Source organism: Ammospiza caudacuta, chromosome Z, assembly GCF_027887145.1.
Source record: "Ammospiza caudacuta isolate bAmmCau1 chromosome Z, bAmmCau1.pri, whole genome shotgun sequence".
Taxonomy (NCBI): domain Eukaryota; kingdom Metazoa; phylum Chordata; class Aves; order Passeriformes; family Passerellidae; genus Ammospiza; species Ammospiza caudacuta.
Genome location: NC_080632.1, coordinates 73,960,320 through 73,983,934, shown reverse-complemented (window position 1 = coordinate 73,983,934; position 23,615 = coordinate 73,960,320). Strand labels below are relative to the sequence as shown.

The following is a 23,615-nucleotide window of genomic DNA, read 5'->3' as shown; positions in this document are numbered from 1 at the left end:
CTTGCAAATCTTCTCTGATTGCTGACAGTGGAAGGAGGATGAATGAATTCAGTCCTTCCTAAACACTGATTTATCTGTAAGTACACCCAGAACATAAAAGCTGTTTTCCACTATGATTCACAAGAGCCTTCTGCCTTCCTTTTTGTATCAGCATTCAGAGGCAGTGGTCCTTTGCTTCACAATATCACTTCCTTCTGTAATTTACATACACTTTTCTCTTGTAAAGCAATTTTAATTCCTTTTCCTTACAGAAATTCAGCTATTCTTCTAGTTTTATTCCAGAATTTCTGAAGGCTCACAAAAAGAAAAAGGGAACCTTGATAGATATGGAAGTAAGAAAAGTAAATAAAGTAAGAAAAATAAAAACTATGGTTCCTTACCAAAAGTTGATAAGGAAATAACAATGACAAACTATTATGCCAAAACACTCAAAAATAAAAAAAGCCTTTGTTTCTAGTATGTTCCTTTTATCTATTTCTGCAGCCCAATTATGTACTTTATGATATGTTAAATATTTTCGGCTGGCTTATTTTTAAATCTGTTTTCCTAAAACTAAGCTATAACCAAAAACTGCAATTTAATTCCTTATTACAGAAAAAAAATCAAAAACATGTGTGCATGAAAGAAAAAAAGAGATGGGGAGAGAATCACAGCCTAACAAACCTATACATTTTTAAGTAGCTTATTTTTATACTAACTTTATTAAATCTCTCTATCACTACCCCAATTATCCTAGTTCATTTCAGTTCTTCAAACTGAAATAATAATCATTCCTAGCAGAACATTAGTAAAACAAATCATTACAGTTGGTTAAATGTCCAAAATAACAAGAGGAATGAAATAAAATTTAGCCACTTAGATGCTCAAGACAAACTCATCAGTACACATCATCAGTTCACTACTGGAAGAGTCAAGATGTCAAAAATTCTTTGTAACATTTATAAAATCTTAAAATTAAAAAAAAATTAAAATACATAATAAGAGCTATAAGAATAAATTTTATGTGTCTGCATTCAAGATCACAGAAACTGTGATCAACCAACCATTCATGATGGTTAATGACAAACAATAGGGGAAAAAGTTAATATTAATTGTTTAGACTGAATTTCACAAATAGCTTTGATATTTTAAAACTGTGAAATATACTCTGAAGACAGTCCACTCGAAATTAAGACCACACTATACAAACTTTCTTACCTACAGAAAAAAGCAAAGCAGGTTACTACAGAGTTCTACAAGCAGGCAGATGAAACAGATGATCTTCTGAGTCGAATTCTTTCCTTTTGCAAGATCAGACAGACCGTGAAATTTCAACTGTCAAAATCCTACAGTAATGGAATGCTAGCCAGTCAATATCCCTACTGAAAAAGAGACTTTTATAACTTTAAAATCAAGCAACCACCAAATAGTTGATCAACATTTTGATCAACAATTACCACATTATGGTCATATTAGACTTCAAACAGACGTTTTCATGAGCTTACTGAAGGACAGGGAACAGTAAAAACCTGTAAAGTTCATATTTGTCAGAGAATCTTTCACACAATGAGCCTGGTCTGGGTCTCACTAAAGATGCACACTGAAGGTCTGCTTAGCCAAATAGTCCTTCTTAGCAACAGGATCTTAAAAGGCAGCGCGGTACTTCTGGTTATATTCTCCCAGCTGCCAGCAATGTGTCAACCGCAGGATGTCCTCAGCCAGAGGCTGGACATACATCACCTTCTTCATAGCTTCTGATGAGCCAGGAACTAATTGTTTTCATGAAACCCAAGAGACTCTATTGATGCATTTCTTAAATTTAACTATTATGTAAAACATTTCTTATTACCTATTGTAATTTCACTGTGTGCTCCCTTCTCTGTGCCATACAGAAATAGCACACAGCAGTTCTTTATTTGTCTGTTTCATGTTGTTGAAGATCTTATGCACCTTTATGTTTTCCTTCTTTCTAGTAGAGTGTTATCCTCTGTAAACACCACAGAGAAAAACAGTGAGATCTGTAGCCAGTGTGTTGTATCTGATGATTAGGAAAGCAAAACCGACATAAATCTCCTACATTTTCGTCATGTGGCTACAGATCCTCCTAAATCAGGAGACCCTCCTAGAATATACTCAATTCACATTTGTTTTCTCTGCTCTAAATCTCCTCAATTACCGCCTATACTTGTAGTTGCCTCAGGCTTAAGCTCCTCTCACACTTCTCTGCACCTGCTCCCTGTTTTCTTCAAGGGCCCCTTCCCATTGCACGCATTTGACATCTTCCTCCATGCTGTACTGCTGACAGCAAAGAAAACAGACAGCAGTAAATAACCAGCTCTAGATCCTCACACACAGCAACTCCAGGACATATACCACAAAGAAAAGAGGAAGCACACTTGATTATCTGCACTTGTAAATTATCTGCACTTGATTATCATGTACTTGTAAAGCTGTGCGCATGCATGAAAGAATAAGAAAAATTTAGCCACAAGTCTCTGAAGAGGGTCTCCCACACACATAGCACTACACTTCAGAAATTTATGAGCTAGTGACATATTAGCACAAAAAGGATACACAATAGTCTTAACTTTCAAGAACATGTTCAAAGTCTGAAGAAACTGACATTTCTCAAAAAAATTCTTCCATTAAATTGATGGGCTTGTTTGTTTGATGACTTGCACTAATGTCTATATAATTCTGTATCCACTAAAAAGTCAAAATGAAGATAGCTGTTTTCTTACCTCCTTAAATTCACTCATTTGCATTTTAGTCTATTATTTTATGGTAAAATTACCTGAATTGAAAGCATGAGAGATTACTTTAAGATCCAGCAGTCCAGCAGGCCCAGCATTACCAACCAAACCAGGCTCCTACAGCAGGTACACCTAGGGAATGATTCTTTCTGAAACGCTGTGGTTGCTCTGATATAAGTCATCAGTAACCTCCTGCTGGCTGTGATCACATTTTGTGACTTTTCCTTTCTTGATGAAATGAGGTGATAAAGCACTCAATTTGTATTCAATACCTAGGTTCTTAACACAAAATAAAACATAACCATCCATGTGGAATATATACAAAATCATCTCACATCTGGAGATAGAAATTTTGGAAAACTGTTTTTTTAGATTATGTATTATGTAATTATTTTTCAATCATAGAATTAAATAACGGGAGAAGAGCCAGAAGGCAACAAACAAAACTCCCACAATTTGTGAATATGGTCTTCATTTGCTAAGGGCCAATCAATAGCAGAAGAACCTATTTAAGCCATACTCAGCTGAATAAGGGGACTGACCTCATCCCAAATACTTCCACTCCAGAACACAAAAGCTTCTAACAACAGTAACTGTACTGGAATATAATTTGCTATTTCTGCAAACAAAACATATGTTGCTTTAAATACATTATTGCTGTACTTTGTTACTTATTTTCAAATTGCTTTAGATTGACAGCCTTTGAACTTATTAGAAGGCAAAAATAAATAAATTACTTTTTTATTAAAATTAATCCTTTGAACTTATTAGAAGGCAAAAATAAATAAATTACTTTTTTATTAAAATTAATCCTTTGAACTTATTAGAAGGCAAAAATAAATAAATTACTTTTTTATTAAAATTAATCACATTTTACCTGTAATAATTGAACTCCCAAAAAATCCCAACCATAATCACAACAAAAGATTTTCTTACTCACATCTGAGAATTGCAAATGAAAAGAGACAAGAAGAGCTCTCATATCCTACACATTCCAAGAAATGTAACTTAAAGGTCAGGAGATAGATTTCAGCTTTACTTTCAAAAGTAAACTAAGTGGAATTTAAATACTGAAGTGAGAAGTAGAAAAGCAAAATAAAATTAAGAAAAAACCCAGAGATTTCATTGCACTATCAAAGGTGGGTTTTGTACTTTAAAATCTATTTAAGCACAATCAAACCCCACTCAGATTCAAGGAATATCTCTAACTAAGGATCAGACCAGAGCATGCTCAGCAGGAGATACACAGCAACGTAATACCAACATAAAACAATGCATTAGCAGCTGATTTGTAGCTAATTCTGTTGCTGCTTCTCTCCAGTAAGAAAAAGAAGCCCTGCAGGTATTTCAGTAAAAGTAACAAAAAGGTATCTTCATCCAAAAAAGGCATGTTCTATGCATGCATCTATAAGTTCTCCTACTTTCAGATGTTCATTAGAGACAGTGGTGATTTTCAAAGAGTTCTGGAAGCTACTTGACATGCTACTGCTTTGTTTCTCAAAAAGGAATTAGTGTGGTCCATTCCACCTTCAGAATGACAGCAGATATCCCAACCTCCCAAAATATTGAAGATAAACTTCTCCATAGTTTTGAGGAAGAAATTAGTCAGGGTACCTTTCAAGGGAAAAGTTTGAAAGAAAGAAAACAATTGATGTGGCTTAGACACTTTCAACAGACCACAGAAATATGGATATAAAGAGAATGTCAGTAACATATTCTAAGAAGAATTAAAGTTTTCTTGCACTTAATTGTTATCCTTCCTAAAAGGTGCCTGGAAAAGAGAGCAATAGACACATATGGAAATTAAAAAAGCCCTAAGAATAAAGTATTTATAAAAGCACTTTTTTATTATTTGAAGCTGGCAGAAACATTTAAATCAGTCCTTTAAACTACAAAAATGGAATTTTTTGCTTATCATAGCCTTACAAGAAAATTCAAATTTCACTAGAAATGGTGAAAAATTGTCTTGAGCACAAGTGCCCCTTATCCCACTGCTTATAGAGCCAACTGAATACATACCTTCCCCATTCTAATTGGGATTATTTCACAGAATCACTTGAGTCAGAAGGGACCCACAGGAATCATGGAATGAAACTCTTAAGTGAATGGCCCATATGGGGATCAAATCCACAACTCTTTGCCTTTCTCCACTTCCTTCAGCAACAAGAAGACTGATAAAATACACTTGACTTATTCCAAAGATTAACGAAAAGGAGGAGTATGCTTGTTTCTCTGTAATGAAATCCAGGAACACACCTGTTCAAACATGGAGTTGCTTTAAGATTTGTTTAGTTATTGCTCACTCCAGATGAATCAGAAGTTGCAAACTAAGGATCTTAGTTTATATTCATGGGAATATAAATGGGAGTGCATTTCTACACACCAGACACCTTGAATGCAAGTTCTCTATAACAGAACTTAATAATATTTTGGGGAGGAAACTAAAAAGAAAAGACAGGAAAACTAGGAAACTGTTTAGGACACAGAAAAGGAAAACTATTCTGTTGTCCTTGTTCATTCGTTTACCATCACCTGCAGTCATTATTTTACCATTGTCATGCAGAAAAATCAGTATGATTTAAGTCAAGCCAGTCTTCATATCGCAACCCATTACTTCTCTTTAAATATTCACTTTTTTACTGAGTAATTCCATAGCATTTGCAGGGGATGGATTCTGCAAGAGCTAAAAGGATGCTGCTAACATCTGATCTACTGATTCAATTACTCAAAAATTTTCACTCCAGCAATAGTTATGAGGCTGCAGCTTTTCAAATCTCCTATGTTGATCACCTGAAAAGACACATTTGCTTCATGTCAGAATGCAATTTTTTGGAAGATTTTCAGTTTGGATGTTAAATCTTTCTCATTCTACGCTAGAAATCTTCATCAGAGATGTTAATAGCACAGAAAATAAATTAATGCTGTAAGACACCAGGATAGATGCCTGTAAATTCCTTGAATCATGCGTAGAACTCTCACGCATTTTCAGTCCTATAATAACACATGATTTTAAATGCAATGACAGTTAAGTCATTGATTGATTCACACATCTTATACACAAAGCAGAGCTGAAAATTTAGAGCATTTTAAATTTAATTTTCAAATTTTCATGATAGAAGACACGAGTACTGTTAGTGAAATATACTTCAAATGCACAGTCTATGAGGCTTTCTATAAAATGTTATGAAAAACCCTCTAAATTTAGCTTTAGAAGCAAACAGAGGCTTTCCATCAGTTTCTCCCGCACACTTACTGCAGATTGCCAGGAAGTATCTACTGATCAACTGCGAGCTTCCTTTTTCTTGTTCTTATTGAATGTCATATTTGTTCTTAACATATGTGACAAGGATAAAAGGATTTTTTTCATTGAAGAATACATTCACATCTGCAATGAACTTATGAAGCTGAATGCTGAGAAAACTCATGATACACATTCAAAAAAGTATAATTTAAAAAGGAATAAAATATAAGAGACAGATAAAAGAAAAAAAACAAATTCAAATCTTCCAGCAATGTATTATAAGGAGGTAAAATTACCTGAACAGCAGTCAGCAACAATTTGATCTGCTATGAATTTTAACTACTTAATATTCACTACCTGAGCAACAAAGTGCCAAATCTGAAGCCATTTAATTAGATGTTATATATAAAAGAAAAGCAATTGTAGGAAAAAAAAAAAACTCAACAACCAGGAAATAAAAGAACAACAGCTAAAAAACCAACATAAAACTCCATCCAAACAAAAAACATCCACAAACCCCACATTGCAAAATTAAATCTCAAAGGAGTTTATTCCCATGAAATCATAGAACAGTCACAGAATACAATATGCTGTGTTGGAAAGCACCCATTAGGATCATCAAGTCAAACTCCTGGCCTGGCAGAAGACACTCCAATAATCACATCATGAATCAGAAACATGTTAGCTAAATGTGACAAGAACTACCATATGAACTACCTTCTAGCCCAGTACTACTTATATTCCAGTACTTTTCTAATAATTCAAAAAGGGTCTGTGCCACAGCTGTACAAATGTTTTGTTGTTCTGTTCTGTTTTTAATAAGCACATGCACACACAGAAGCAAGGAACAAAATACATTGAAGAGAAATAAAAGCAACAGAAGAGTACTCAAGTCTGGGAGCAGGATTCTTTTTGGGAAACTAAAATTGTTGACGCAATGGTGTGTAAATGTTTCTAGGAGCTGATTTTCCAAAACAATACTGGTGGTCCCTGAATTTCAACTCCAATCCTTTTCTGATTTGCTCTTTAACTTTCCATGACTGGCATCGTTATGGCTGCCAAACTGGTTGTTAACATTGCTCAGAACTGTAGGAGAAACGGCATTAAGCTCTTCAGCCTTCATTGTAACCTGCACAGATAATTTTAGTCCCTTCACTGAATGGTGAATGAAGTATTCTTGGTCTCCCAGTCAACTATGTATGTATTCTTAAAAAGATTTCTTGCTACTTTCAAGTATTCTTTATTTTGTATTGGGCTGGATATTTCTTAGAAGCTTAAGCTTTTTGGTTTGCTTTGGCTTTGTAATGCTTAGTCTCAGACATCTGAGCTTGGATCTCACTTTCTATCATGTTTCTTTTCTGTGTTTGAGATTACAATGACTGTGATCATGGTCAAACTCCTACTGCTCTTCCAATACTTCCTCCACATTGGAAAATTTTATTCTCAAACTCATTAACACAGTCTTTCCCTAACTTCATTTCTTCTTTGCTATACCTCCCAGAAGGTTTCATCAATCCAAGTCTATGAAATCAGTCTTCCCAAGAGACATTCCTGATATTTTGCTATTTTCCCTTCTACACTTTAGAAGAATCATGAGCTTGTATTTCAAAGTTGCTCTCCCACAAATGTCCACTCAAATCTTTCAACTAAGATTCCTCTGGGAAAGGTTATTGTAATGTCTATACATTATATTTGGGTTATCTAAATTTAGACCCACAGGCATCCCTGACTCAGGATTTAGCCAAGGCCTAGGCATGTAAATACACTTATGCAGTCAAAAGCCCCGACTACCTACCTACATATTCAAGATAAAAAGCTTTATATATTTATTTTATATATACACACACACATATATATATGCATGCACACACTTATATATATAATGTATTATAGGAGCATATTATGGCAACTAGAATTCTACTGTCACTAAAAGCAGCTGGTAATGTGGCAGGACTAAGAAGTTCAGCGTCCATCCTGTGACAAATGGGATTCTCAAAAAAAGCCTCTCTCCCACTGCACATCCATGGGACCCTCCCTCACAACCATTGCCTAAACACCCACAGACTCATCATTGAGCAGTTAAATAATATCAACAAAAGCTATAGCAACACAAAAGTTCAGTGGCTACAGCATTTGAACAGAACTTTAATTCTACATCTGTGTCTATTTATTTCTATTTAATTCTATTCTATGTCTATTCTGAACTGTGGTTTCACAGAAACACACACTAATGTAAAGTGTGTGAGGGCACTCTGTGCCCGTCCCAAAGCCGTCCTCTACCAGGCTTCACTTTTGAGTTCCATGGCTAGAGCATCCAGGTAACAAAAAGTTTCTATTAGATTACTGTTTCACTTTAAAGTGGTACTTACAGGTTTTTCATAGTAAACTGTCACTGCGTAAAAATCTTGAAGAGTTTTTCAGAAAAGAGCTGTGCATGTGAGGAAAGTTTTGCCATTGTTACAAGCATTTGGAGGTATAGACATACACACAAAAAAAGGTTCATTTCAAGTTTCCTCAATAAAACCAAATGCCATGATTTAGCACAGATAACATGATACAAATAGCTTATTTCAGTCTGATTCTGTCCCTTAGTGCCATGCAGTTCATTGTACCTGAGAAAATGGTGCTCACTGATGTGGCTGTGTGGTTACTAGGCAACCAGAGATAAAATGCAGGGCCTAATGATTTTTATTTAATGCATTTTTATGAGAAAGTACACTCTCTTTTCCCTTGATATTATTTGAGGTGTAAATGTTATTTACCCAAGGAGATATATTTAGCCATCCTCTGTGATCTGAACAAGAAAATTATTCAAACTGGATATTCAAACAGTCAGTCAATAAATATTTCTAAACATATTGACCATTACCACTACCAAAGACTTTCATGGTGGCAGTGGCTGAGCTCTCAAATCACTTCACCAGTGAAAAATATTCAGTAGATATCACAGCAGAGAATAAAAAGAAAACAGATAGAGCTTGGGGTCATTTGGGACAGTTACAGACATTTATGTACTCTTTTCTGTGGCAGAAAGCAGGAGCCCAAGCCTATATCACCCTTTCCCATGTTATCATGACACCACATCTGGCAAGGTCACACCATGCTTTCTACTGTGACTTGGGTAGCCCCAATTCCCTAAAAAAAGAGGTGTCATTACCAAAGTCCCAGTGAGGTTCTGGTCAGAGGCGTCTCTACAGGGAGATACACATGTTAAGAAGCACTCTGTTATCACAGCCCTAACCCTAGGAGTCTAGGCACACATCCAAGAGCCCTTCCTGCAACTCCAAGCTGCCTCACAGTTCATTTCCCATCACAAAATTCTATGGCTCTGTTGAGGGTCCTGACAGCAGTGACACCTCCTCAATTCAGTTTCACCTTCCTTCATTAAACAGGGTTGGAAGTGCTACCACATCTTAAACATCACACAAGCTCTCAAGTTTTTTCACAGGCCATGCTCTTCATATCAGTCTTTACAAGGGCTGGTGGCTTGTATGTAACTTCTGACCATTGAGTTTCTTTTGTATTGGCCAATTTCTCAACCCTCCCATCTTTGTTACAGGAGCAGGAAAGTGTTTATAGCTCTGAAAAAAACAACCTGAAAGCCTCAGGTTGAGCATGTGTGTGAGAGCTCAGGTTCAAACAAAGCTACAGGTCTAGCTGCATGCTTAACTTCTGCAAGTTCTGCAAGCTGAAGTGAGAAGCGATGAACTCCCTGCATCACTTCACTTTTATATATAAAGCCAAAATAACTGATGCTACCAACATTATTTAGCATTTGTCTCTGCAAAGGTTAACTTCCAAGTAACAGGAATCATGCAATACAGTGGAATTTTTTTTGACCTTTAATAATGGGTCACCTTCAAATTAAAGTAGAAATTCCACTGGACTTGACACAGTTAGATTTTTATAGACAGTTATCTGTTCCTCATATAACCCATCCTTATTTTCTTGACAGCAGATTCTACTCCCTCTCACTTAGATAAACAAAAGAGATGCATGCAACAGTTAAAAAAATTTGTGCAGATCAGTAAGCACTTGTTGCATTTAATTAGAAGCTTACAATCAATGTATTTCTGATCCCAAAATGAGTACTGATTGGCTACTTCTGACCATTTCCCTATTCAAAATAAACAAGGCTGAAAGTTTTATCTGCCATTTTAAAAATCAGTAATTCTTCACTGCATGTCCCAAATATAACAGGTAACAGTCTGACTTCCTCCTTCTTCAGACACCACTATGTGCAGCCAATCTTGCTTCTCACAATACAGGAGAATTTTTAAGCAAACAATAGCTATCAGCCTGTGAGTCGGAGAAGTGGGGGGTTTTTATTTCTTATCTCCTTTTCTTTTATCCTTCACATCGACAGAATTTGTCTGCCTCTGAATTGTTACAATTATTAAGTGTCTGTCTGTACTTCAGATAAGAGTGTATAAAACACCACACAGACTAAAACTAGAGAAAAACAGCATTAAGTAAAGAAAAAAAAGTCCTTCACTGTGTATGCATGTCAGATTTCACATCTCCCCAGGTTAACATTTGTTAACATGTCCTGCAAAGTTATTTCCAGTTAACTTTCTGTTTTCAACAAGTTCACAGATACACTGAGATTGGATTTCCAGCAGTTTATATTTCATTAGTATCTTACTATGCCAAATGCCATACCATATTTGTATCAATGATCAGAAACTAAAGTAAACCTCAGCAAGTGGGAAACAATCCTGAAAACCCCAATTAATCACTTTATCTTTGAAGACAAGCCTGACCTGCAGCTATTTTGATGAAAAGGAGCAGAATTGGCTTCAAGTCTCTACTCCTAGATACTAGAACTGTCTGCTTAAATTCAGTTAAATGTTCAGTCAGTTACAGAAACAGAGCTGGGAACAAGCACCAGAATCTGGAAATCCCTCCTGCCAAGACAGTATCTGAATTACTACTCCACACAAACCTTTTTCTTCTCCCTGTAAGTGGGTTTGAGAATTTCAATCTTCAGCCCTGACCAACTTCAACTAAAATTTTTAGTTGCCTCAGTTCCCTATTGATGAGCTAAGACAACTTAAACTGCTCAATGCTGAGGATGTACTAGACACCATACAGAGACATTTCCTTCTCATTCCCTGGGTTTTAACTCTTACACCCAAACACAACATTCTGAATTCCACTTTGAAAGGGTGACATTTAGAAGTTAAGTCAAGGATGGTTCAAAATATTTGTCCTAAATCTGTGGTTTTGTATCTTCATCTAATTTGTCCATAAAAAGCAGAATTGCAAAGTAATATTAATAACGCATCTTGCAAAAAGATTGACAGTTTTTTAAATGGTATTGAAAATGCAATAAGACTCACAGTGGACACAGTTCACAGCAGATCTACTAACAACTGATAAATGGAATTACAGCAAGAACGATGTCACATCAGCTGCTCACTGACAAGAAAATTCTACCCTATCATACATGGATAGAAGAGCAGAAAGAGAGAAAGAAATGGAATGTAGGTGGAAGGCTTTGATCTACTTAAATTCTTTAAATGCCAGACTGAGCAAGGTATAAAGGACAAGTGTCTAGAAGAAAAGATTCTTTATTTAATTTTTAGATAGAAAAATACTTGAAACCGTTCTTTAAAACAAAACATGAGAATGTTTTGCTGTATTGGCACTGTAAGTCGTGGCAAATGTCATGGTATTTTTTGTGATAGTTCTGTAAGGCACAAAGAAATAACTAAAGTTCCCAAATGTACTATCCAGAGATGCTTATATAACAAATATATTTTCCAAATAACATCTTACAAACAAACAAACAGACAAAACCCCGAGCCAACCCCCAAACAAAACAAACAAAAAACCCTGAAGAAATAACAGCCTCTTCCATAAACCATTTTCTAGAAATAGTCCAGAAGAGTTTGTCTTGATCTTACTGCCAAACTGCATTTAGCTTTTATTAGGCATATAAAAAAACTTAACAGAGAGTGAAGAAAAAGCTAAGCGAGCAGTCTATCTTTTACATATTGCTATGCCTTAACAACTCTCCAGGCACCAATATTTTTTTCAGAATAGGCTGCTACATGTTTTTAAATATTCTCATTTCAGACAAAGAAAAAGGGCAAAAAGAATGGAAGAAACTTCTAGATCAGCTAGTTCATCCTCATTCTCAAGACACAGCCAAATGTCTGTATCTCATTATGGACTGATATTTATGTAATTTATTACGTTTTAGAGACCACAACTGTGATAGCTCTGTGGTTTGCCTAATCTATGTTGTTATGTACTTGATTATATTTTCAAGAAGTTTTGCATAAAGTCTTATGTGAATCTTCTCAAACAGAGCCTAAGCCTACTCTTTTCCTCTTTCATCCATGAATTACTTTATTTAACAAATTTGAAGGCTCTTCTTTGTTTCCCTTTCAAAGGCTGATCACAGCAAACACAAAGTCCTGCACAGCATCAGTTGTACAGCAACAAAGAATTACTCAGCAAAGCAGAGCACAGTGTCAGGAGAAGGCAATCCAAGGAGAGAGGTTAGACCAATGACCCTGATTTGAAATCCCCCCAGCCTGTCTCCAGAATACCCTATAAGGTAAAGGGGTATGTTGACTATACCAGTATAGGGCTTACTATGTTTCAATTCCCTACCTCCACTACAGTGGTTTTTGCAGCTTTGCACATAGGTTGGTTGAAATTTCTTGCAGTTTTCCTGAAAAATAAAACAAAAAAAAAAAAAAGAAAATTAATAAATATTTAAGGCCATAATAGCACAATTAAGGGCTTTTCAGAGATAAGCTACTAGAGGAATGTCTGTATTTTAAGCATCACAAAGCTTTTTGCCAAATAGATGAAAAACTAATAAAAAAAGTGTAAGGGAGAAAAAAGTATTGAGGAATTGTGTTAGATGCATCTGAAATGAAATCATATTTTTCTACATTAGGAAGTATTTATTACAGCTCTTTTGACTTTAAATCAGCGCACTGTTTAATTGAAATTGGGTATGTCAACTGATATCTTTATTTATTGGATCCAAAAGCAGCAGCAAGCTGGACTTTGTACAATGCCATTTTTTCACTACACAAGGAATGAAATTAATCTCCACAGGGGACCAGTACCAGGCCTAACAATCTCTCAAGCAAGCTTTCCTAACTCAGACTAGGATTTCAGATAGCACTTTACCCAGTAGTAAATGTAATCCAATTTTCTTAATTAAAAACCAACAAACAAACAAAAATACCACCCAAAACCCACAAAAAAAAAAAATTAAACAAAGAAAAACACCAAAAAACCCAACAAGATAAAAAACCCCAAATCTCTGTCAGTTTTGGCACTCACTCTAAGACTCTGGCATTCACCCTAAGTACTCCCACAGAGCATTTCTGTATAAAGGAAAAAGAACCTCTAGAGAATAAAAGCAATACTTAACATGTATACCTGTGCAACTGTACCAAGATCCTAGGAGCACAGGGGAAACAAGTGATCTGTGTCAGCCACTCCATGTGTTTTCAGAAAACAAACAAAGCAGCGTGGCACACTTAATAATTAAGAAATACTATAAAGGCTTTAATGGTGTTCCACTGATAGCTTCACAGCATTTTTCTCTGTTAAAAAGCAGAATTTCTGAAAATTTTTCCTCAAAATCCATGAAACCAGGTTTCAAAACAAGACAAAACCTCCTTTCCCACAGAAACATTTTTTCCCCCCGACCATTCCTGTTTCACAGACTCACAGAATCATTTAAGCTGGGTAAAAGCTCTTAAGACGAAGGAGTCCAGCCTGCAGGGGCTCTCCCCTGCCTCCCCCGGGGCCAGCACCGTGCCCAACGCCGCAGCCGCTCCGAGCCTCGGGGCGCTGCTGCCACCGCCTGGCTCGGGGGCAGCGCCGAGAGACGCGGCCAAGGCCCGGCACCACCGGCATCCCAGCGCACATACCGACACCATCAAGCTATACCCGAAGACACCTGTCTTGGGCAAACCCCGTTTTATTGGCAATATATAGCAGCTGTGAAGCCTCTAACAAAGGGTCAACCCTGTCCTGGGGGCATCAGGCACAGCATCGCAGGCTGGGCAAGGGAGGGGATTGGCCCGCTCTGCGCTGCGGCAGCCTCAGCCTGAGTGATGGGGGCAGTTACTAAACTGTTAGAGATTGTGCAAAGGGGGGTCACAAGGATGATGAAGGGCCTGGTCTGTTCAGCCTGGGGGAGACTGAGGGGGCACCTCACTGCAGCTACGTCTTCCTTGTGAGGGGACAAGGAGGGGCAGGCACTGATCTCTGCTCTGTGGTGACAGTGACAGGGCCGAGGGAATGGCCTGAAGCTGAGTTAGGGAAGGTTTAAATTGGACATCTGAAAAAAGTTTTTCACCCAGAGAGCAGTGGTCACAGCACCAGCCTGACAGAGCTCAAGAAGTGTTTGGACACCACTCCCAGGCACAGGACGTGACTCCTGGGGATGGTGCTGTGCAGGGCCAGGGGCTGGACTTTGATGATCCTTGTGGGTCCCTTCCAACTCAAGATTCTGTGATTCTATGAATATCTTCTGCCCATGGGTCTTTTTGGTGGCTATACACACCCAAAAGAAGTATGTAACAATAAGAAACAAAAGAAATATGTAACAATAAGAAACAAAAGGAAAAAACCCCACAATGTGAATTTATACTCTCCTCTGAGAGACAAAAACAATACTAGTTAGTAGTGATTCAGGAAAAACTCCCCTAAACTAGGCAGAGTAGCAAATGAGAAGAAAAACAGAGATAGAAAACCTGAATTAAAATAGCTAAGAAATGGATACAGATGGGGGAAAGGAAGATGACAAAACAATTCAATATTTCATCCCAGGTAACTACTTTTCTGAGCCAAAGACTTTCTCTAGATTGTAGGGGCTACTCTTGCCAGTAAAAGAAACTGATATAAAATTATTTTTACATAGGGAGAAAACTACAAGAAAACATTTCATAATGTTAATTTGACATTAAGAAGAGCTAATGGTCTCTAATCTGACGTAATTTATAAAAGCTTCTGCCATTTAAACTGTTCTTGAGTTAGGTAAAGTTGTTTCAGAAGCACCAATCTTTTACAGGATCAAAGGCTTTATTTCTAAAGAACACACCATCCAGAAGTTTTATGGGATCAAAGGCTCTTATATAAAGAGCACAGCATCCAGAAGAAAAAAAAAACAAAACAGAAGCACTACACTACACTACACTTATTTTCCAACACAGAATAATGTTAACGAGTTAGCAGTAGGAAATTCAAAAACTAGCTAGACAAATTTGCATTTTTATTTTAAGAAAAATTTCTGGACATCTAGATTCAGCAACGTCTACAAAGTTCCATTGTTCCACTGGATTTCTAAGCTCACCCAAAAGCATGACATCTTTTCTCCCAGAGGCAAAAGATAGCAAACTAGCTCATAGCAGACTAAACCAACAAACTACATCCACTACATACCCAGCAATATGAAGATGCAGAGACACCTCAGGTATGAGCTGAATTTAGGTATTGCAGAACCAGTTGAAGCATGAAGAGATGACCTGACATGACTCTCACAGAAGAGGCTCTGACTCAGGTCATCCCTTCAACATTTCCACTTCTTTGTCAATAGTCTATTTTCATCACCAACAAGCCACATATTAGCTTGTAAAGCCGAGGTACATGGGGACAGAACAACTAGAAGAATGGGACCAGGTGAAAAGGGAGGGCAGCCAAAGGAGACAGACAAATCACTCTCTATGATATTTGAAAAGTCATGGCAGTTAGGTGAAGTACCAGGTGACTGGAAAGAGGGAAAGATGATTCCCATCTTTAAAAATTATATAAAGGAGGACCCCAGGAAGTACTGACCTTTCAGCCTCACCTCTGTGCCCGGGAAGATCATGGTGGATACTCCTAGAAGGGGTGCTAAGTGGCAGGGAGGACAGGGTGATGATTTAGGAGAGCCAGCAAAACTTCACTTCTGTTAGCCAAGTCCTGCCTAACCAATGTAGTGGTCTTGTATGATGGAGTGACTACATCAGTGAATGGGAAGTGGTTATAGATGTAATTTATCTACACTTCTGTAAAGCCTTTGACGTGGCTTTAGAGCCCCACAACATCATTGTATCTAATCTGGAGAAAGATGGATTCGACTGCATAGACTGTTTGGTAGATGAGGAATGGGTTCAACAGTCACACCCAGAGGTTAATGATCAATGGCTCAGAGACCCAGTGGACATCTGTGACAAGTGGTGTCCCTCAGGGGTCTCTACTGGGACCAGTGTTATTTGATACCTTCAATAATGACACAGAATCTAGTGCATCCTCAGCAAATTAGCAGAGGACACCAAGCTGAGTGGTGCTGGTGACACTTCTGAAGAATGAGATACCATCCAGAGGCACCTGGACAAGCTGGAGAAGTGGCCCTTTGGAATCTGATGAGGTTTAACAAGGCCAAGTGCTGGTGCTGGGTAGTGCTGCACCTGGGTAGGAACAACCTCACTATCAGCCCAGGCTGGGCATGAGCAGCCCCAGAGCAGCCGTGCCCAGAAGGGCTTGGGGGTGCTGTGGGTGAGAGGCTGCACATGGCCCAGCCATGGCACTCCCAGCACAGAGAGCCAAACGTGTCCTGGGCTGCACCCAGAGCCCCGTGGGCAGCAGGGCAGAGAGGGGATTCTGCCCCTCTGCTCTGCTCTGCTGAGACCCACCTGGAGCACTGCATCCAGAGCTGGGGTCCTCTGAACAGGAGGGACAGGGACCGGCTGGAGCCAGTCCAGAGGCTACCAAGATGACCATAGGTCTCACACAAGGAAAGGCTGAGAGAATTTGAATTGTTAAGCCTGGAAAAGAGAAGGCTTCAGGTGACCAAATTACAGCCTTCCAGTACCTGAAGGGAGTATTCAACATAGATGGACTTTTCACAAGGGCATGTAGCAACAAAACAGGGAAAATGGCTTCAAGGTGAAAGAGTGGAGCTTTAGTTTTGATATGAGAGAGAAATTCTTTACTGAGGGTGGTGAGAAAATGAAACAGGTTGCCCAGAGAAGTTGTGGATGCCCCATCCCTAGAAGTGTTCAAAGCCAGGCTGGATGGACCTCTAAGCAACCTAACTCAGTGAACCGTCTTCCTGCCCACAGCTGGAGGCTGGAACTGGATGCTATTTAAGATCCCTTCCAAACCAGGCCATTCTGGGATTCTCTGACTATCCATAGAAGTACTCCCTGATGCTGTTCCTAATGAGCAAAGCCTCAAGAGGTTAAGATCTTTCTTAGACAAAAGCTAACCATTGTTCAGTGGTGCAGAATAGTTCACTCAGCATGAAGATGCCTGAAATGAAATCCACCACAACAAGCTGTATGGGACAAAAGATCTGCGACCCATGAAGTAGAACTTTGAAAAAAACCAAACAGTTTTAAAAGCAGCTTTCTAAAAAGTTGATGCCATTCTGAATTCCAGGACAACAGCATAGCTTAATGTATGAGAATAGGAAAAAAAATAATGCCAGTCTGTGGTCCAAGTAAGGGTACTTTAAGTACACTTACACTTACATCCTCTACATTTATAAAAGCTCTTAGCTTGACAGCGATGAACAGTTTGGCAGACACACCATGCTACTGGCTTGACACTGTCACAGGAAACAACTATGAATAGTACCACACTGCTGTGAAAGTGGTAGCAAACAGCAAGTTATAAGATGACCCTGTGTTTCTCTGTTCTGTGTTATCAGATAATCTTGTCTTATCCAGAAACAGAATAGGTCACTGCTTATCATAAACACATTCCTTTGAGCTAACAATATTCTGTATGGAATAGAACACCAGATGATGATCAGTTTCCATCTTCAGTTAGTTACAGTGGAAGGGAGGAGTCAAGATTTTTAGGTCTTCACTCCAGATGGAAGTAGTATCTGTTATCAGCTGTATTGTGTGAATGTGGGAGACAACGAAGACTTCTGAAAGGAAAAGCAAGAAGGAAAGGGAGAGAGAACAAGAGAACATAAAGAAGAGGGGGAAAGGAGAACACAACCAGTCTTTCCATGGAGAATGAAAGAACTTTTGAGAGGTATCTACTATGCATCAGTATGCATCAGTAGAAAGATACAGGATAAAAGCACACAGAGTAGTGGCTCAGGATCAAAGACAAGGCCAAGGGGGGAGAGTTTCCTGTATTCAATGTACCAGGCCCTACAGAGAGCAGTTTAGCAGCCATCAAATTCATCTGTACACATACAAGAAAGTTCAGCTTTCAATCAGAAACCGTATTATCTTGCCAATGGGCAAGTCAAGATGCCAAGTGTTGGGCAAAATAAAAACTTAATTATAAGTTTTCAAGTATTTTAATTTAGTATTAATTATGTGGCTATATAAATATATATGTATAGATATACACATAAAGAAAAGCATTACTTTATGGGTGTTATTTTGTTCACATATTTTTCAGTTGTTTTTCCAACTCCTTGTTTGTTCCATACAGACTCTCAATCAGCATGTGCTTGTAATAATCTGCACATGGTAACTACAACACTCACCTTTTCATCTGATAGCCATAAGACAAACAAATAAAAACCAGGCATTAAACATAAGCAAACCTCTCCCCTGCTTCAGTCCAGGCCAAACCAGAACACAAACAGAGCAACCCATATAAAAGATCTTCCCAGTAGTGCAACATCAAACTTTTCATTGCAAAGATGTTTAAATTCATATGATGCCTTTCCCTACACCACTGGTGATGATGAAATAAACTTTAAACACATCTTTCTTTAGACAGAATCAGGTTTCCCATCACTGACTGGCCAGTAAACTGACTCAGTTTCCTTCTCTTCTGTTGTGCATGAACCTGTACTTCTTGGGTAAGCCTTTAATTGCTCAAGAAAAAGGACCCAAACTAGCATGAATATTGAAAGAAAGAGAATGTCACTAAGTTTCTCAACAATCAAACAATCATCATAATGACTTTGGTCTGCTGTGCCTCATTTTTAACTATGAATGCTTTACTTCACAGCTATGTTTGAACTCTCAAAAGTCATTAGAAAAAGCAATTACATTTTGGTGTTTTATAGCAGTGTAATTTGACAGTAGGGAAAGACAATATGAAAGAATATGAAATCAGTAAAACATTATTTTCCCATAACACAGGAGACAGGATTCTCCTTCTCATTCATTACCTAAACTGTAAAATAATCTTTTCCCACCAGTAAACAAGTCATACCTGAAAATTATGTTTCCTGCACGATCAGCCTTCCATGCCTTCACAAGAGCAAAATCTCCTGTAATAGATTTCTCTAGAATAAAGTGACGGCCATCAAACTCCCTCACCTATAAAGAAAAGTCCAAAATTGAGATGTAGGTTTCTTCCAACAGATATCACATGTAATACTTATTTTAGGGGTTAATTTTGCAGACTATTATATTTCAGCTTCTTTTTATACTCTGTACAGTTTTTACTGAAAAGCTGTATGATAACAGAGAGGCATGGAAACCCCAGTTTTATCACAGGTATAAGCCCTTGTTTTATCATAGTGTCTCCAGGGAAACATCATGAGAATCCATATTCCTCCTGCTCCATCTACTGGAATTAGACATGCTTTGTCCTGCACATCTACCAGCTAATCAAAAACTGAAATGCTAAAGCAGAATTATTGAAAAAGGCCAAAAGCACTGCCCACCACCAAATCCAAAATTAAGTCAATTCAAGAAAGACCTCTCAAATCATGTCATTTAACAGGCTGAGTTTCATTTGGTTTTCCCTGTATTAATGATCAATATTTGGAACGAATGACACTATGCCTGAAGCCAAAATATGGAAGACGGACAGAGCTAGTCTTTCAGTCCTATATAGAGAGGTGAACGACCACCTCTCTTAACAATGTAGAAGGTAAGAATATACACAAATATTACTTGAGAGGTTTTTAAAGTTGCTGAAAGGGGAAGTATGAGGAAAGTGTATCAGATGTCAGTTTGCCAATACCATAAAAGGCAAGATGAGCCTTTATAAAATGATACTTCTGTGCAAAGTGGATGTGGAGAATGGAATCAACAAATCACACTAGTCATGTTTTTAGCACTCCATCATTATTAGACTGAGTAAGGGAGATTTTCCCACAAATGTCAAAAGCAAAACAAAATAAGAAAAATGTTATTAAAATTATAAGCTGTTTATTGAACAAAACATTCTTTCAAGTGGTGAAACATCATAATGATGTATGCTGTAAAAAAGTTAAGGGAATATAAAATATTAAGACAACGTATAGATACTGCAAATAGTCATGTATAAAATACATGAAAGCCACAGGTTAAAGTGGAATTACCTTTACCCCAGAAAAGCTCTTGAGGTGAAATTTAATGTTGTATGCAGCCTAATTGGAACACACAATATTAGCCCCACCCATTTCTTCAAGAAACATTATAGCACTGAGACATCCCTTCTCCAAATTCTACATCCAACTTCAAAATGAAACCCTTGCTTCTACCTTGAAAGCCACAGTCTTTTTACTTCTTTGCAATTTTAAAAACTGAGACTAAATTGCATTTCAAATGTTGGGAAATTAATTTCCTGAAATTTGTGTCAACTGAGCTCTTGCCATTTAACATGAGAATGCCCCATTTCTTCTAAGGCTGAAGCTCCATGTGCAGCTGCAGGGCTGCTTACTGCATAGTGCAGTATTTAAGGAGCACCTGCCCCATGAACAGGTTTTACTCTGAACTTACTTTGAATACACAGAAAACCTGGTCAAAAAACAGTCACATGAAGAGTAACTCAGCAAGGCAGGCTTCCACTTGGACCAGGTCTTGATGCTAAATCACTCTAAAACTGTAAAAACTTCTTTAACACATCGCAGAGGACAGCAGTAAGCAATGGAAGCAAAGCTGATGTCTCTGGTACCACAGACATCCAATTAAATGAATACAGTAAAGTTCATAACTCCTTCTTAAACACCTGTTTATCTTGTAAATATGTTAGAAATTAATTTTTCAATGGTGAAGGCTTCCTAATGGTGATCAGACCTCTTACCTCTCTTGGCTGGCTGGCAATGGCAATGGTGCCATCTGTGTTGTACTTGATGGGTGCACCCCCTTCCTGCACCAGCGTCCCATAACCAGTACTGGTGTAAAATGCTGGGATTCCTGCTCCTCCTGCTCTAATACGTTCAGCAAGTGTACCCTATGGGAAAACACATTTAAGAAATCATCACTTGGGAACAACAAATCAAACTTTGATGAATGGCTTGCATTAACTTTATTTTATATCCTGTTCATTCCTTCTGCACACAGTAGACAGGTGTGATCATCTATTTCTTCCTCACATTTTAGCTTTCCCATGTGGGACTAGTACTGGATATGGAAAGAAATGCTTGACACACAGTCATGAACTGCTCAAGATGACACTGTCATAAAACCACCTCCCAAATGCCAGGGCCCAGCACTTGGCTATGTCTCCTCTCCTGCAGTTTGTTTACCAACCAGTTATTATTTGTTTCCAGACCAATTATTCTTGAGAACAGTACAGAGTTATTTTTCTTTTTCTCACCCAGCTACATATCCTAGAAGGTTTTTCTTCTCTAACAGATGTACATTTTTCAACATTCTAAGAAAAACTTCAGAGCCCACTCCTAGTCAAAACAGCCAAGCATGGCAGATTGAGAAAGAAAGAGGGAGTCCAGTAATTTGGGTTGCCCGTGCCAAGAATACCAAAAAGCTAACAGAGCAGTTTTTATACTCTCTTTAACCACCCTGCCTGCACTCTTCTCTATGTCCAGCTATAGTACAGAATGCTAACAGCAAAAACTCCTCATTTGCCTTAATTATAAACTTATGGCCAAAGATGTGTATTTGCAGTTCATTAATGTCATTTCCCAGATTTTTTTAAATATTCTCTTGGATTCAAAGCAAGACAAAAACATCATGATCAATTACCCAGTTTAACAGCCTCTACAGGCTGTTAATAAATAATAGTTAATAAATAAAAATAAATAGTTTTATTTTCCCCAGTAATCCTGCAAGAAGCACAGTGGCCTCTGGTTAACTTTCAAAATGGTGGCAAGAGGCATATGCAAACCATGCAATGATACAGAGTCCTGTGTTCTAAGAAGCCTTATCATTTCATGATCTCACCATGATGTCTTCCTTACTGTGCAAGAATAATACAAAAATCTCCCATTTTGCCTAAGGTTATACCATACTATTTTAAGAAAGACTATTTTTCTTGACACAATTGACACAAATATTTCAAATCCCCACATCTCCTAGCAAGCAATTAATTCACTTTACTGTTTCCCCTTATATACTGTAGACCCATTAATTCCATGCTGGATCTACATAACTTATCTGTAGCCACAGAGCCAGATGCATGTCTAAGGAGTTCATGGTCACCTTGGTAAAAGTGCTGAACATTAAATAGGAAGGAAAATATGCATTGTGAGATTTGTGACGTTTGAAACATCAGACATGACAAGTGTCTGGCTATTTTCAGGTCTGCTGACTGGGTATAAAAGGAACTGTTCCACTCATGTCTGTAACTCTAAGAAACATTCTCTCACAACATCCTCATAGGCAAGCTCAGGTAGAGTGGACTAGATGAGAGGGCAGTGAGGTGAATTGAGAACTGGCTGAATGGCAATCCCAGAACATTACAATCAGTGGCACAGGATATAGTTGGAGGCCTGTTACTGGTGGTGCCCCCAGGGGTCAATACAGGGCCCAGTATCGTTTAACATTTCATCAATGGCTTGGAGGAAGGGCAGATGCCTCCTCAGCACGTCTGCTGATGACACAAACCTGGGCGGGGTGGCCAATACCCCAGAGAGCTCTGCGGCCCTTCAGAGGGACCTTGGCAGGCTGGAGAGATGGGCAGAGAAAAACGATCTGAAATTCAGTACAGGAAAATCCAGGGTCCTGCACCTGAGGCGGAATGATCCCATGCACTGTACAGGCCAGGGGCTGGCCTGCTGGGAAGCAGCTCAGAGAAGGACCTGGGAGTCCTGGTGTCCATGAGCCAGCAGTGTGTCCTTGGGACCAAGGCCAGTGGTGTACTGAGGTGCATCAGGAAAAGCATCTTCAACAGGAGATGGGAGCTTCATTGTGGGAGCTGACTCTGCCCCTCTACTGAGCCCTGGTGAGGCCGTGTCTGGACTGCTGTGTCCAGTTCTGGGCTCCTCAGGACAAGAGAGAAATGAACTCCTGGAGATGATCCTGGAGTGAAGAGTAACAAAGATGCTTAAGGGAATGGAGCATCTCTCTTATGAGAAAAGGCTGAGGGAGTTGGGCCTGTTCAGCCTTGGGCAGAGGTGACTGAGAAGGGACCTTATTAATGCCTATAAGTATCTGAAGGGAGGAGGGACCAGGCTCTGTTCAGGGGTCCTGAGCAACAGGACAAGAGACAAAGGACAGATGCTGATGCATGGGAAGTTCCATCTGAACATGAGGAAGAAATTCTTTACTGTGACATTGGCCACACACTGGAACAGGTTGCCCAGAAAGTCATGTAGTCTCCTTCACTGGAGATATTCAAGCAGCACCATCTGAACACAATCTTCTGCCATGTGCTCTGAGATGACCCTACTTGGGCAAGGAGGTTGGACCAGATGATCTGCTGTGGGTCCTTCCAACCTGACCCATTCTGTGATTCACAAGAGAGGGAGCTCAAGATACCAATCTTAATGAAAATTTAACACAGTTGTTTTCCTCAGACATTTATAT

General features: G+C 38.5%; 1 protein-coding gene across 1 annotated transcript in view; it reads right to left on the bottom strand.

The window, feature by feature from the left end:
• OXCT1 (3-oxoacid CoA-transferase 1) overlaps positions 1–23,615 on the bottom strand; it is an 86,129-nt gene that overhangs the window by 43,630 nt on the left and 18,884 nt on the right. The window contains exons 5-7 of the mRNA XM_058824533.1: positions 20,932–21,081; positions 19,129–19,235; positions 12,598–12,658 (exon numbers count right to left, since the gene is read on the bottom strand). Of these exons, the coding sequence (XP_058680516.1) occupies positions 12,598–12,658; positions 19,129–19,235; positions 20,932–21,081 (318 nt within the window). The remainder of the gene's footprint in view (positions 1–12,597; positions 12,659–19,128; positions 19,236–20,931; positions 21,082–23,615) is intronic.